This window comes from Anser brachyrhynchus (genome assembly GCF_964034855.1).
Source record: "Anser brachyrhynchus genome assembly, contig: SCAFFOLD_197, whole genome shotgun sequence".
NCBI lineage: Eukaryota > Metazoa > Chordata > Aves > Anseriformes > Anatidae > Anser > Anser brachyrhynchus.
The window spans coordinates 122,501-137,806 of NW_027663534.1; the positions used below are offsets into that span (position 1 = coordinate 122,501).

General features: G+C 49.7%; 1 protein-coding gene and 2 long non-coding RNA genes across 4 annotated transcripts in view; 1 reads left to right on the forward strand and 2 right to left on the reverse strand.

Moving 5' to 3' along the window:
• Nucleotides 1–387, reverse strand: part of LOC308187331 (uncharacterized protein) — a gene marked incomplete at its 5' end in the record, with an annotated part of 4,341 nt that extends 3,954 nt beyond the window's left edge. The window contains one exon of the mRNA XM_080609493.1: nucleotides 372–387. Coding sequence (XP_080465619.1) covers nucleotides 372–387 — 16 coding nt within the window. The remainder of the gene's footprint in view (nucleotides 1–371) is intronic.
• LOC308187326 overlaps nucleotides 1–7,550 on the forward strand; it is a 34,914-nt gene extending 27,364 nt beyond the window's left edge. Inside the window, exons 2-3 of the long non-coding RNA XR_013944609.1 lie at nucleotides 1,538–1,665; nucleotides 5,970–7,550. This is a non-coding gene — a long non-coding RNA (uncharacterized lncRNA). The remainder of the gene's footprint in view (nucleotides 1–1,537; nucleotides 1,666–5,969) is intronic.
• The window catches only part of LOC308187322, a 28,865-nt gene extending 14,181 nt beyond the window's left edge, over nucleotides 1–14,684 (reverse strand). Inside the window, exon 1 of one of the 2 annotated variants that reach the window (XR_013944604.1) lies at nucleotides 13,910–14,684. This is a non-coding gene — a long non-coding RNA (uncharacterized lncRNA). Of the gene's footprint in view, nucleotides 1–8,656; nucleotides 9,268–13,909 lie in introns of those variants that run through there. The other variant, XR_013944605.1, reaches the window with a different exon arrangement.
• Between the last annotated feature and the right edge of the window lie 622 nt (nucleotides 14,685–15,306).

The following is a 15,306-nucleotide window of genomic DNA, read 5'->3' on the forward strand; positions in this document are numbered from 1 at the left end:
TTATTATTTTATTATTATTATTTATTATTATTATTATTACTCATTATTACTTATTATTATTATTATTATCATTATTATTATTATTATTTTCACCATTATTTAATAATAATAATAATAATAATAGTCATAATTATTATTATTCTTAATGTTGCCTGTTTTCCGCTGCGGCTTTAGGAATTACTTACCGTCTTTCGAAACCTCGCCCCCCCCCCCCAGGCGAACAGCAGTGGAGCTCACCTGGCGGCTCGCCAGGCGGCAGGGGTCGTGGAATAGACTCGGCTGGGTGGCCGACCCCCACGCCCCCACCCGCCAGCTCCAAAGGCACGGTTGGCGGGCTGCGGGGAGGCCAAATTAGGTGACCTAGCGTTCACGTGTGCGTAAACGCATCGATCGGCAAAATCGGTGGGACGGTCCGCAAAAGAAGGGCTAGCTAGCACGGCGAAGCGGAGCAGAGCGGTGCAAAGCGAGGCAAAAAAAAAAAAAAACCAAAGCTCTACGAGGAAAAACCTTGTGGCAAATCAGGCCTAGGGAACGGCAAAGGAAAAAACAGCGCCAGGAAAAGCAAAGCAGAGTAGGAAGAGCAAAGACTGCAAAGCAAAGGAAATGGGTGCCGGCGATACAAACCGAATCAAAATAAGCAGCGCTAAGGAAAGCAAATGGAAGCAAGCGCAGGGAAAGCAAAGCGGAGAAGAGCGAGGAAAAGCAAAGCGAGGAAAAGGAAAGCAAAGCGAAGCGAAGCGAAGCAAAGCGCGACAAAGGGAAGCAAAGCAAAGAAGGGCCAGGAGAAGCAAAGCAAAACAGGGCCAGGGAAGACAAAGCAAAGCGAAGCGAAGCGAAGCAAAGCGCGACAAAGGGAAGCAAAGCAAAGAAGGGCCAGGAGAAGCAAAGCAAAACAGGGCCAGGGAAGACAAAGCAGAGCAAGGCAAAACAAAGCAAAGCAGCACAGGGGAAAAGCAAAGCGGTAGTTTTTGTCCTTTGGGGAATCGCGTGATGTCGCTTAGCGTCCTCGAAAACCTCACCCGACACCGTTCCCAGCCGAATAGCAGCAGCGGGACCCACCTGGAGGCTCGCGCTCGCCAGAGAGCGGCGGGGAATGCGGAACAGACGGTGCCGGGTGGCCAGCCCTCCTGCCCCCACCCTCCGGTTCCGAGGGGACAGTCGCCGGGCTACGGGGAGGCCAAGGTGCGCGTCGTCCGAGGGTTTATGCGTTCGTAAATACACACCGATCGACTCGTCGGCAAAATCGGCGGGACGGTCCGCAAAGGAAGCCTAGCGCAGCAAAGCAGAGCAGAGCGTTGCAGAGGAAAGCGGAGCGAGACAGAGCAAAGCCCCGCTAGGGGAAAGAAAGCGGAACGAAGAAAAGCAAAGTCAAGGAGGGCCAGGAAAAGCAAAACGAAGCAGGGGGCGAGAAAAACCAAAGCAAAGGAGGTCCAGGAAAAGAAAAGCGGCGTCCTGAACACAAAGTAAAGCCAAACAGAGCAAAGCAGGGCCAGGAAAAGCAAAACAAAGAAGGGCGAGAAAAACCCAAGCAAAGGAGGTCCAGGAAAAGAAAAGAGGCGTCATGAATACGAAATAAAGCCAAACAAAGCAAGGCAGGGCCGGGAAAAGCAAAACAAAGAAGGGCGAGAAAAACCCAAGCAAAGGAGGTCCGCGAAAAGCAAAGAGGTGCCAGGAACGCAAAGCAAAGCAAAGCAGGTCCAGGGAAAGCTAAACAAAGAGGGACAGAGAAAAAAAAAAAAAAAAAATGCAGGACCAAGGAAAGCAAGGCGATGCGGTGAATACAAAGCAGAGCAAAACAAAACAAAGCACGGCAAGGAAAAGCAAAGCAGACCAAGGCAAAGCAAAGTAGCGCGAGGAAAAGCAAAGCAGGGCCAGGAAAGGCAAAGCAAAGGACTTTGAGGCGAGGCGAAGCACAGCAGGGGTAGGAGAAGCAAAGCAAAGCAGAGAAGAAAAAGCAAAGCGGCGCCAGGAATACGAAGCAAAGCTAAGCAAAGGAAAGCGTGGCCGGAAGAAGCAAAACGTAGCAGGGCCAGGGAAGGCAAAGCAGAGCAAGGCAAAGCAAAGCAAACCCTGCGAGGAAAAAGAAAGCCTTATCGGGCAAAGAAAAGTCAGGCAGGGCCAGGAAAAGCAAAACGAATCGGGGTCAGTAAAAACAAAGCAAAACAGGGCCGGGAAAAACAAAGCGGTGCCACGAATGCAAAGCAAAGCAAAGCAGGGCCAGGAAAAGCAAAGCAAAGAAAAACAGCGCTGTGAATACGAAACGTGTAGTTCCTTAGTGTCGTCCGAAATCGCACCCCCCACCCGCCCCAGACGAATAGGGAGGGGCCCGTTGCCGGGTTACGGGGAGGCGGGCGTTCAAGAAGGCGAGGGTGTGGCAGCGGCCCCCGGTTGCTTCCGGCCGCCGGCCGCTCTGACATAAGAGGCTCCCGCTCGGTCACGAGCAGCTCGCCACCTGTGCGACTCGGTGTGGCTGGCTGCCCGGCCGGTTTGCTTTAGCTTTTTATCGTTATATAAACGATCGATAGATATTTAATATTACGTATACTACTTAAAAGTTATTACAAAAGAAAGTACTAAATAAGAGTAAATATATATATAACGAAAACATAATAAAAAGAGTAGTAGTAATAATAATCGTTGTCAGTTTCCCCCTTTACTTTTACGAATCGAGTAGTTACTTAGCGTCGTTCGCAACCCCCACCCTCCCCAGACGAATAGCAACGGGGCCCACCTGGCGGCTCGCCGGACAGCGGGGGCCACAGAATAGACCCGGCCCGGTGGTCAGATCCCTGTCCCCTCGTCCGCCAGTTCCGAGGGGACAGTCGCCGAGGTGGGGGGAGGTCAAGGTGTGCGTCTGAGGGTTTACGTGTTTCTAAATACACCGATCGACTCGTCGGCAAAATCGGTGGGACGGTCTGCAAAAGAAGCCTAGAGCAGCAAAGCAGAGCAGAGCAGAGCAATGCGGAGGAAAGCAGAGCAAGGCAAAGCAAAGCCCCGCTAGGGAAAAGAAAGTGGCATAAGGAAAAGCAAAGCACGGCCAGAAAAAACAAAGGAAAAAGGGTAAAAAAAACAAACAAACAAACAAACAAACAAACAAACAAACAAAAAAAACCAAAACAAAGCAGGGCCAGAAAAAGCAAAGCAAAGCATGGCCAGGAAAGGCAAAGCAGAGCAAAGCAGCACAAAGAAATACATAGCAGAGCCAGGAACACAAAGCAAAGCAAACAAAGGAAGGCATGGCCGGGGTGGGGGGGGAGGAAAAAAAAAAAAAAATGAGGGCCAGGGAATGCAGAGCAAGGCAAAGCAAAGCAGAGCAAAGCAGCACAAAGAAATGCATAGCAGAGCCAGGAACACAAAGCAAAGCAAAACAAAGGAAGGCATGGCCGGGGGGGGGGGGGGAGGCGGGGGGAGAAGCGGGGGGGGGGGGCGAAGAAAGAAAAAAAAAAAGAGGGCCAGGGAATGCAAAGCACAGCAATGCAAAACAAAGCAAAGCAGCACAAGACAAAGCAAAGCACTGTCTGGAATTCAAGGCAAAGTGAAGCAAAGTAAAAGAAAGCAGGGCCAGAAAAGGAAAGAAAAGCAGGGGTAAGAAAAGCAAAGCAAAGCATGGCCAGGAAAGGCAAATGACAGTAAGGCAAAGCAGAGCAGAGCAAAGTAGCACAAGGAAAAGCAAAGCAGGGCCAGGAAAGGCAAAGCAAAGGACTTTGAGGCGAGGCGAAGCACAGCAGGGGTAGGAGAAGCAAAGCAAAGCAGAGAAGAAAAAGCAAAGCTGCGCCAGGAATACGAAGCAAAGCTAAGCAAAGGAAAGCGTGGCCGGAAGAAGCAAAACGTAGCAGGGCCAGGGAAGGCAAAGCAGAGCAAGGCAAAGCAAAGCAAACCCTGCAAGGAAAAAGAAAGCCTTATCGGGCAAAGAAAAGTCAAGCAGGGCCAGGAAAAGCAAAACGAATCGGGGTCAGTAAAAACAAAGCAAAACAGGGCCGGGAAAAACAAAGCGGTGCCACGAATGCAAAGCAAAGCAAAGCAGGGCCAGGAAAAGCAAAGCAAAGAAAAACAGCGCTGTGAATACGAAACGTGTAGTTCCTTAGTGTCGTCCGAAATCGCACCCCCCACCCGCCCCAGACGAATAGGGAGGGGCCCGTTGCCGGGTTACGGGGAGGCGGGCGTTCAAGAAGGCGAGGGTGTGGCAGCGGCCCCCGGTTGCTTCCGGCCGCCGGCCGCTCTGACATAAGAGGCTCCCGCTCGGTCACGAGCAGCTCGCCACCTGTGCGACTCGGTGTGGCTGGCTGCCTGGCCGGTTTGCTTTAGCTTTTTATCGTTACATAAACGATCCATAGATATATAATATTATATATACTACTTAAGAGTTATTACAAAAGAAAGTACTAAATTAGAGTAAATATATATATAACGAAAACATAATAAAAAGAGTAGTAGTAATAATAATAATAATCGTTGTCTGTTTCCCCCTTTACTTTTACGAATCGAGTAGTTACTTAGCGTCGTTCGCAACCCCCACCCTCCCCAGACGAATAGCAACGGGGCCCACCTGGCGGCTCGCCGGACAGCGGGGGCCACAGAATAGACCCGGCCCGGTGGCCAGATCCCTGTCCCCTCGTCCGCCAGTTCCGAGGGGACAGTCGCCGAGGTGGGGGGAGGTCAAGGTGTGCGTCTGAGGGTTTACGTGTTTCTAAATACACCGATCGACTCGTCGGCAAAATCGGTGGGACGGTCTGCAAAAGAAGCCTAGAGCAGCAAAGCAGAGCAGAGCAGAGCAATGCGGAGGAAAGCAGAGCAAGGCAAAGCAAAGCCCCGCTAGGGAAAAGAAAGTGGCATAAGGAAAAGCAAAGCACGGCCAGAAAAAACAAAGGAAAAAGGGTAAAAAAAAAACCAAAAAACAAAAAACAAACAAACAAAAAAAAAAAAACAAAACAAAGCAGGGCCAGAAAAAGCAAAGCAAAGCATGGCCAGGAAAGGCAAAGCAGAGCAAAGCAGCACAAAGAAATACATAGCAGAGCCAGGAACACAAAGCAAAGCAAACAAAGGAAGGCATGGCCGGGGTGGGGGGGGAGAAAAAAAAAAAAAAATGAGGGCCAGGGAATGCAGAGCAAGGCAAAGCAAAGCAGAGCAAAGCAGCACAAAGAAATGCATAGCAGAGCCAGGAACACAAAGCAAAGCAAAACAAAGGAAGGCATGGCCGGGGGGGGGGGGGCGGGGGGAGAAGCGGGGGGGGGGGGGGGGGGGGGGCGAAGAAAGAAAAAAAAAAAGAGGGCCAGGGAATGCAAAGCACAGCAATGCAAAACAAAGCAAAGCAGCACAAGACAAAGCAAAGCACTGTCTGGAATTCAAGGCAAAGTGAAGCAAAGTAAAACAAAGCAGGGCCAGAAAAGGAAAGAAAAGCAGGGGTAAGAAAAGCAAAGCAAAGCATGGCCAGGAAAGGCAAATGAGAGTAAGGCAAAGCAAAGCAGAGCAAAGTAGCACAAGGAAAAGCAAAGCAGGGCCAGGAAAGGCAAAGCAAAGGACTTTGAGGCGAGGCGAAGCACAGCAGGGGTAGGAGAAGCAAAGCAAAGCAGAGAAGAAAAAGCAAAGCAGCGCCAGGAATACGAAGCAAAGCTAAGCAAAGGAAAGCGTGGCCGGAAGAAGCAAAACGTAGCAGGGCCAGGGAAGGCAAAGCAGAGCAAGGCAAAGCAAAGCAAACCCTGCAAGGAAAAAGAAAGCCTTATCGGGCAAAGAAAAGTCAGGCAGGGCCAGGAAAAGCAAAAGGAATCGGGGTCAGTAAAAACAAAGCAAAGCAGGGCCAGGAAATCAAAACAAAGAAGGGCGAGAAAAACCCAAGCAAAGGAGGTCCAGGAAAAGAAAAGCGGCGTCATGAATACGAAATAAAGCCAAACAAAGGAAGGCAGGGCCGGGAAAAGCAAAACAAAGAAGGGCGAGAAAAACCCAAGCAAAGGAGGTCCAGGAAAAGAAAAGAGGTGCCGGGAACGCAAAGCAAAGCAAAGCAGGTCCAGGGAAAGCTAAACAAAGAGGGACAGAGAAAAAAAAAAATTAAAAAAAAATGCAGGGCCAAGGAAAGCAAGGCGATGCGGTGAATACAAAGCAGAGCAAAACAAAACGAAGCACGGCAAGGAAAAGCAAAGCAGACCAAGGCAAAGCAAAGTAGCACGAGGAAAAGCAAAGCAGGGCCAGGAAAGGCAAAGCAAAGGACTTTGAGGCGAGGCGAAGCACAGCAGGGGTAGGAGAAGCAAAGCAAAGCAGAGAAGAAAAAGCAAAGCGGCGCTAGGAATACGAAGCAAAGCTAAGCAAAGGAAAGCGTGGCCGGAAGAAGCAAAACGTAGCAGGGCCAGGGAAGGCAAAGCAGAGCAAGGCAAAGCAAAGCAAACCCTGCGAGGAAAAAGAAAGCCTTATCGGGCAAAGAAAAGTCAAGCAGGGCCAAGAAAAGCAAAACGAATCGGGGTCAGTAAAAACAAAGCAAAACAGGGCCGGGAAAAACAAAGCGGTGCCACGAATGCAAAGCAAAGCAAAGCAGGGCCAGGAAAAGCAAAGCAAAGAAAAACAGTGCTGTGAATACGAAACGTGTAGTTCCTTAGTGTCGTTCGAAATCGCACCTCCCACCCGCCCCAGACGAATAGGGAGGGGCCCGTTGCCGGGTTACGGGGAGGCGGGCGTTCAAGAAGGCGAGGGTGTGGCAGCGGCCCCCGGTTGCTTCCGGCCGCCGGCCGCTCTGACATAAGAGGCTCCCGCTCGGTCACGAGCAGCTCGCCACCTGTGCGACTCGGTGTGGCTGGCTGCCCGGCCGGTTTGCTTTAGCTTTTTATCGTTACATAAACGATCCATAGATATATAATATTATATATACTACTTAAGAGTTATTACAAAAGAAAGTACTAAATAAGAGTAAATATATATATAACGAAAACATAATAAAAACAGTAGTAGTAATAATAATAATAATCGTTGTCTGTTTCCCCCTTTACTTTTAGGAATCACGTAGTTACTTAGCGTCGTTCGCAACCCCCACCCTCCCCAGACGAATAGCAACGGGGCCCACCTGGCGGCTCGCCGGACAGCGGGGGCCACAGAATAGACCCGGCCCGGTGGTCAGATCCCTGTCCCCTCGTCCGCCAGTTCCGAGGGGACAGTCGCCGAGGTGGGGGGAGGTCAAGGTGTGCGTCTGAGGGTTTACGTGTTTCTAAATACACCGATCGACTCGTCGGCAAAATCGGTGGGACGGTCTGCAAAAGGAGCCTAGAGCAGCAAAGCAGAGCAGAGCAGAGCAATGCGGAGGAAAGCAGAGCAAGGCAAAGCAAAGCCCCGCTAGGGAAAAGAAAGTGGCATAAGGAAAAGCAAAGCACGGCCAGAGAAAACAAAGGAAAAAGGGTAAAAAAAAAACAACCGAGCAAACAAAAAAACCAAAGCAAAGTAGGGCCAGAAAAAGCAAAGCAAAGCATGGCCAGGAAAGGCAAAGCAGAGCAAGGCAAAGCAAAGCAGAGCAAAACAGCACAAAGAAATGCATAGCAGAGCCAGGAACACAAAGCAAAGCAAAACAAAGGAAAGCATGGCGGGGGGGGGGCGGTGGGGGGGGGGTTGGGGGGGGGGGGGGAGGGGAAGAAAAACAAAAAAGAGGGCCAGGGAATGCAAAGCACAGCAATGCAAAACAAAGCAAAGCAGCACAAGACAAAGCAAAGCACTGTCTGGAATTCAAGGCAAAGTGAAGCAAAGTAAAAGAAAGCAGGGCCAGAAAAGGAAAGAAAAGCAGGGGTAAGAAAAGCAAAGCAAAGCATGGCCAGGAAAGGCAAATGAGAGTAAGGCAAAGCAAAGCAGAGCAAAGTAGCACAAGCAAAAACAAAGCAGGGCCAGGAAAGGTAGAGCAAAGGAAAGAAAGAAATTGAGGCAAGGCGAAGCACAGCGGGGGTAGGAAAACAAAGCAACGTAGAGAAGGAAAAGAGAAGCAGTGCCAGGAATACAAAGCAAAGCTAAACAAAGGAAAGCGTGGCCTGAAAAAGCAAAAGAAAGCATGCGCAGGGAAGGCAAAGCAGAGAAAGGGAAAGCAAGGCAGCACGAGGAAAACTAAAACAGTGTCAAAGAGGGAAGGCAAAGTAAAGCAAAACCAAACAAAGCACGGCCAGAAAAGCAGAGCAAGGCAAAGGAAAGCGAAGCAAAGTAGCACGAGGAAAAGCAAAGCATTGCCAGGAAAGACAAAGCAAACGAATCAAAGCAAAGCAATCTGAGGCAAAGCAAAGCAAAGCAGGGGCAGGAACAGCAGAGGAAAGGAGAGAAGGAAAACCAAAAGTGTGCCCGGAAGAGCAGAGCAAAGCAAAGCAGAGCAAGGAAAAAGAAAGAGAAGCGAAGCAAATGTAAGGAGCTGGCGGCAAGCCCTCCTGCCGGTTCCCAGTGTCTGCGGGGCAAAGACCGCAGGGCCCTCATGCCGGGTAGAGCTGGCGGCCAGACTCGGACGGTGGCTGTACCCTGCTCGCCCGCTCCCCGGCCTCCCTGAACCCTCATAGTCCGCCGTGACAGCGGGCAAGAACCATGTCTTGCTTTACCTGATTTTATTTATTTATTTTTTTTTCCCCCTGCATTTATTTATTTATTTATTTATTCTTGCCTTCCATCCACTGTAGTTGTGGGAATCATGTATTTACTGATCGTCGTTCAAAACCTCACCCAACACCGTCCCCAGACGAATAGCAGTGGGGCCCGCCTAGCGGCAGGCCACACGGCTAGGGCCAGAGAACTGACCATGTCGGGTGGCCGGGCCTGCTGCCCCCACCCTCGAGTTGCGAGGGGACAGTGTCCGGGCTGCGGGGAGGCCCAGCTGTGTGTCTGAGGGTTTATGCGTTCCGAAATATACCGATAGCCTCATCGGCAAAATCGTCGGGACGGTCTGCAAAGGAAGCCTAGCGCAGCACAGGAGAGCAGAGAAATGAAGAGGAAAGCCGAGCAACGCAAAGCAAAGCAGTGCAAACTGGTACAAGGAAAGTCCCAGCAGTGCCAGGAAACGTAGAGCAGAGTAAAGAGAGCAGTTTGAGGCGAGGCAAAGCACAGCAGGGGTAGGAAAAGCAAAGCAGAGCAGAGAAGGTAAAGCAAAGCCGTGGCAGGAAAACAAAGCGAAGCAAGACAAGGGAAAGCATGGCCTGAAAAAGCATGGTCAGGAAAGGCAACGCAGAGCAAGGCAAAGCAAAGCAGTGCAAACTTGTACAAGGAAAGTCCCAGCAGGGCCAGGAAACGTAGAGCAAAGTAAAGAATGCAGTTTGAGGCGAGGCAAAGCACAGCAGGTGTAGGAAAAGCAAAGCAGAGCAGAGAAAGTAAAACCAAGAGGTGCCAGGAATACGAAGCAAAGTAAGACAAAGGAAAGCGTGGCCTGAAAAAGCATGGCCAGGAAAGGCAACGCAGAGCAAGGCAAAGCAAAGCAGTGCAAACTCGTACAAGGAAAGTCCCAGCAGGGCCAGGAAACGTAGAGCAAAGTAAAGAAAGCAGTTTGAGGCAAGGCAAAGCACAGCAGGGGTAGGAAAAGCAAAGCAGAGCAGAGAAGGTAAAACCAAGAGGTGCCAGGAATACAAAGCGAAGCAAGACAAAGGAAAGCATGGCCCGAAAATGCAGGGTCAGGAAAAGCAAAGCGCGGCCAGGAAAACCAAAGTAAAAAGGTCCAGAAATAAAACAAAGCAATGAAATGAATATATATCTAAAGTAAAAAAAAAAAAAAAAAAAAAAAAAAAGGCAAAAAAAAAAAACAAGCAAAGCATGGCCAGGAAAAGCAAAGTAAAGCGTGTCCAGGAAAGGCAAAGCAGTGCAAGGCAGAGCAAAGCAAAGGAAAGTAGCACAAGGAAAAGCAAAGCAGTGCCAGGAAATGTAGAGCAAAAGAAAGAAAGCAGTTTGAGGAGGCAAGGCAAAGCACAGCAGGGGTAGGAAAAGCAGAGCAGAGCAGAGAAAGTAAAACCAAGAGGTGCCTGGAATAAAAAGCAAAGCAAAACAAAGGAAAGCGTGGCCTGAAAAAGCACGGCCAGGAAAGGCAAAGCAGAGCAAGGCAAAGCAAAGCAGTGCAAACTCGTACAAGGAAAGTCCCAGCAGGGCCAGGAAAGGTAGAGCAAAGTAACGAAAGCAGTTGGAGGCAAGGCAAAGCAGAGCAGAGAAAGTAAAACCTAGAGGTGCCAGGAATACAAAGCGAAGCGAAGCAAGACAAAGGAAAGCGTGGCCTGAAAAAGCAAAAGAAAACATGGCCAGTGGAGGCAAAGCAGAGCAAGGCAAAGCAAAGCAGTGCAAACTCGTACAAGGAAAGTCCCAGCAGTGCCAGGAAACGTAGAGCGAAGTAAGGAAAGCAGTTTGAGGCGAGGCAAAGCACTGCAGGGGTAGGAAAAGCAAAGCAGAGCAGAGAAAGTAAAACCAAGAGGTGCCAGGAATACGAAGCAAAGTAAGACAAAGGAAAGCATGGCCTGAAAAAGCAGGGCCAGGAAAAGCAAAGCGCGGCCAGGAAAACCAAAGTAAAAAGGTCCAGAAATAAAACAAAGCAATGCAATGAATATATATCTAAAGTAAAAAAAAAAAAAAAAAAAAAAAAAAAGGCAAAAAAAAAACCAAGCAAAGCAGGGCCAGGAAAAGCAAAGTAAAGCGTGTCCAGGAAAGGCAAAGCAGTGCAAGGCAGAGCAAAGCAAAGTGAAGTAGCACAAGGAAAAGCAAAGCAGTGCCAGGAAAGACAGAGCAAACAAAGCAAAGCAAAGCAATCTGAGGCAAAGCAAAGCAAAGCGGGGGCAAGAAAGGCAGAGCAAAGTAGAGAAGGAAAAGCAAAAGTGTGCCCGGAAGAGCAGAGCAGAGCAAAGCAGAGCAAGGAAAAAGAAAGAGAAGCGAAGCAAATGTAAGGAGCTGGCGGCCAGCCCTCCTGCCGGTTCCCAGTGTCTGCGGGGCAAAGACCGCAGGGCCCTCATGCCGGGTAGAGCTGGCGGCCAGACTCGGATGGTGGCTGTACCCTGCTCGCCCGCTCCCCGGCCTCCCTGAACCCTCATAGTCCGCCGTGACAGCGGGCAAGAACCATGTCTTGCTTTACCTGATTTTTTTTTTTTTTTTCCCCCCTGCATTTATTTATTTATTTATTTATTCTTGCCTTCCATCCAATGTAGTTGTGGGAATCATGTATTTACTGATCGTCGTTCAAAACCTCACCCAACACCGTCCCCAGACGGGGAGCAGTGGGGACCGCCTAGCGGTGGGCCACACGGCTGGGGCCACAGAACTGACCATGTCGGGTGGCCGGGCCTGCTGCCCCCACCCTCGAGTTGCGAGGGGACAGTGTCCGGGCTGCGGGGAGGCCCAGCTGTGTGTCTGAGGGTTTATGCGTTCCGAAATATACCGATCGCCTCATCGGCAAAATCGTCAGGACGGTCTGCAAAGGAAGCCTAGCGCAGCACAGGAGAGCAGAGCAATGAAGAGGAAAGCCGAGCAAGGCAAAGCAAAGCAGTGCAAACTTGTACAAGGAAAGTCCCAGCAGTGCCAGGAACCGTAGAGCAAAGTAACGAAAGCAGTTTGAGGCAAGGCAAAGCACAGCAGGGGTAGGACAAGCAGAGCAGAGCAGAGAAAGTAAAACCAAGAGGTGCCAGGAATACGAAGCAAAGCAAAACAAAGGAAAGCGTGGCCCGAAAAAGCATGGCCAGGAAAGGCAACGCAGAGCAAGGCAAAGCAAAGCAGTGCAAACTCGTACAAGGAAAGTCCCAGCAGTGCCAGGAAACGTAGAGCAAAGTAAAGAAAGCAGTTTGAGGCGAGACAAAGCACAACAGGGGTAGGAAAAGCAAAGCAGAGCAGAGAAGGTAAAGCAAAGTCGTGGCAGGAATACGAAGCAAAGCAAAACAAAGGAAAGCATGGCCTGAAAAAGCATGGCCAGGAAAAGCAAAGCGTGGCCAGGAAAACCAAAGCAAAAAGGTCCAAAAATAAAACAAAGCAATGCAATGAAAATGTATCTATACTAAAATAAAACAAACAAACAAACAAACAAACAAAACAAAAAAACGCAAAAAAAAGACCAAGCAAAGCAGGGCCAGGAAAAGCAAAGAAAAGCGTGTCCAGGAAAGGCAAAGCGGTGCAAGGCAGAGCAGAGCAAAGGAAAGTAGCACAAGGAAAAGCAAAGCAGGGCCAGGAAATGTAGAGCAAAAGAAAGAAAGCAGTTTGAGGCGAGACAAAGCACAACAGGGGTAGGAAAAGCAAAGCAGAGCAGAAAAGGTAAAGCAAAGTCGTGGCAGGAATACGAAGCAAAGCAAAACAAAGGAAAGCATGGCCTGAAAAAGCATGGCCAGGAAAAGCAAAGCGTGGCCAGGAAAACCAAAGCAAAAAGGTCCAAAAATAAAACAAAGCAATGCAATGAAAATGTATCTATACTAAAATAAAACAAACAAACAAACAAACAAAGAAAACAAAAAAACGCAAAAAAAAGACCAAGCAAAGCAGGGCCAGGAAAAGCAAAGAAAAGCGTGTCCAGGAAAGGCAAAGCGGTGCAAGGCAGAGCAAAGCAAAGGAAAGTAGCACAGGGAAAAGCAAAGCAGGGCCAGGAAATGTAGAGCAAAAGAAAGAAAGCAGTTTGAGGAGGCAAGGCAAAGCACAGCAGGGGTAGGAAAAACAGAGCAGAGCAGAGAAAGTAAAACCAAGAGGTGCCTGGAATAAAAAGCAAAGCAAAACAAAGGAAAGCGTGGCCTGAAAAAGCACGGCCAGGAAAGGCAAAGCAGAGCAAGGCAAAGCAAAGCAGTGCAAACTCGTACAAGGAAAGTCCCAGCAGGGCCAGGAAAGGTAGAGCAAAGTAACGAAAGCAGTTGGAGGCAAGGCAAAGCAGAGCAGAGAAAGTAAAACCTAGAGGTGCCAGGAATACAAAGCGAAGCGAAGCAAGACAAAGGAAAGCGTGGCCTGAAAAAGCAAAAGAAAACACGGCCAGTGGAGGCAAAGCAGAGCAAGGCAAAGCAAAGCAGTGCGAACTCGTACAAGGGAAGTCCCAGCAGTGCCAGGAAAGGTAGAGCAAAGTAAAGAAAGCAGTTTGAGGCGAGGCAAAGCACTGCAGGGGTAGGAAAAGCAAAGCAGAGCAGAGAAGGTAAAACCAAGAGGCGCCAGGAATACGAAGCCAAGGAAAACAAAGGAAAGCATGGCCTGAAAAAGCATGGCCAGGAAAGGCAACGCAGAGCAAGGCAAAGCAAAGCAGTGCAAACTCGTACAAGGAAAGTCCCAGCAGTGCCAGGAAAGGTAGAGCAAACTAACGAAAGCAGTTTGAGGCGAGGCAAAGCACAGCAGGGGTAGGAAAAGCAAAGCAGAGCAGAGAAGGTAAAGCAAAGCCGTGGCAGGAATACAAAGCAAAGCAAAACAAAGGAAAGCGTGGCCTGAAAAAGCAAAAGAAAGCATGGCCAGTGGAGGCAAACTAGAGCAAGGCAAAGCAAAGCAAAGCAAAGCGAAGTAGCACGAGGAAAAGCATAACATTGCCAGGAAAGACAAAGCAAACAAAGCAAAGCAAAGCAATCTGAGGCAAAGCAAAGCAAAGCAGGGGCAGGAACAGCAGAGGAAAGTAGAGAAGGAAAAGCAAAAGTGTGCCCGGAAGAGCAGAGCAGAGCAAAGCAAAGCAGAGCAAGGAAAAACAAAGAGAAGCGAAGCACATGTAAGGAGCTGGCGGCCAGCCCTCCTGCCGGTTCCCAGTGTCTGCGGGGCAAAGACCGCAGGGCCCTCATGCCGGGTAGAGCTGGCGGCCAGACTCGGACGGTGGCTGTACCCTGCTCGCCCGCTCCCCGGCCTCCCTGACACCTCTTAGTCCGCCGTGACAGTGGGCAAGAACCATGTCTTGCTTTACCTGGTTTTATCTTTATTTATTTATTTATTTATTTATTTATTTATTTATTGTTGCCTTCCATCCAATGTAGTTGTGGGAATCATGTAGTTACTTACCGTCGTTGAAAACCTCACCCAACGCCGTCCCCAGACGAATAGCAGTGGGGCCCGCCTAGCGGCAGGCCACACGGCTGGGGCCACAGAACTGACCATGTCGGGTGGCCGGGCCTGCTGCCCCCACCCTCGAGTTGCGAGGGGACAGTGTCCGGGCTGCGGGGAGGCCCAGCTGTGTGTCTGAGGGTTTATGCGTTCCGAAATATACCGATCGCCTCATCGGCAAAATCGTCGGGACGGTCTGCAAAGGAAGCCTAGCGCAGCACAGGAGAGCAGAGAAATGAAGAGGAAAGCCGAGCAAGGCAAAGCAAAGCAGTGCAAACTCGTACAAGGAAAGTCCCAGCAGTGCCAGGAAACGTAGAGCAGAGTAAAGAGAGCAGTTTGAGGCGAGGCAAAGCACAGCAGGGGTAGGAAAAGCAAAGCAGAGCAGAGAAGGTAAAGCAAAGCCGTGGCAGGAAAACAAAGCGAAGCAAGACAAGGGAAAGCATGGCCTGAAAAAGCATGGTCAGGAAAGGCAACGCAGAGCAAGGCAAAGCAAAGCGGTGCAAACTTGTACAAGGAAAGTCCCAGCAGTGCCAGGAAAGGTAGAGCAAAGTAAAGAAAGCAGTTTGAGGCAAGGCAAAGCACAGCAGGGGTAGGAAAAGCAAAGCAGAGCAGAGAAAGTAAAACCAAGAAGTGCCAGGAATAAAAGCAGAGCAAGACAAAGGAAAGCGTGGCCTGAAAAAGCATGTCCCGGAAAGGCAAAGCAGAGCAAGGCAAAGCAAAGCAGTGCAAACTTGTACAAGGAAAGTCCCAGCAGTGCCAGGAAACGTAGACAAAGTTACGAAAGCAGTTTGAGGCAAGGCAAAGCACAGCAGGGGTAGGAAAAGCAGAGCAGAGCAGAGAAAGTAAAACCAAGAGGTGCCTGGAATAAAAAGCAAAGCAAAACAAAGGAAAGCGTGGCCGGAAAAAGCACGGCCAGGAAAGGCAACGCAGAGCAAGGCAAAGCAAAGCAGTGCAAACTCGTACAAGGAAAGTCCCAGCAGTGCCAGGACACGTAGAGCAAAGTAAAGAAAGCAGTTTGAGGCGAGGCTAAGCACAGCAGGGGTAGGAAAAGCAAAGCAGAGCAGAGATGGTAAAGCAAAGCCGTGGCAGGAATACAAAGCGAAGCAAAACAAAGGAAAGCATGGCCTGAAAAAGCATGGTCAGGAAAGGCGACGCAGAGCAAGGCAAAGCGAAGCAGTGCAAACTTGTACAAGGAAAGTCCCAGCAGTGCCAGGAAAGGTAGAGCAAAGTAAAGAAAGCAGTTTGAGGCGAGGCAAAGCAGAGCAGGGGTAGGAAAAGCAAAGCAGAGCAGAGAAAGTAAAACCAAGAGGTGCCAGGAATACGAAGCGAAGCAAGACAAAGGAAAGCGTGGCCTGAAAAAGCACGGCC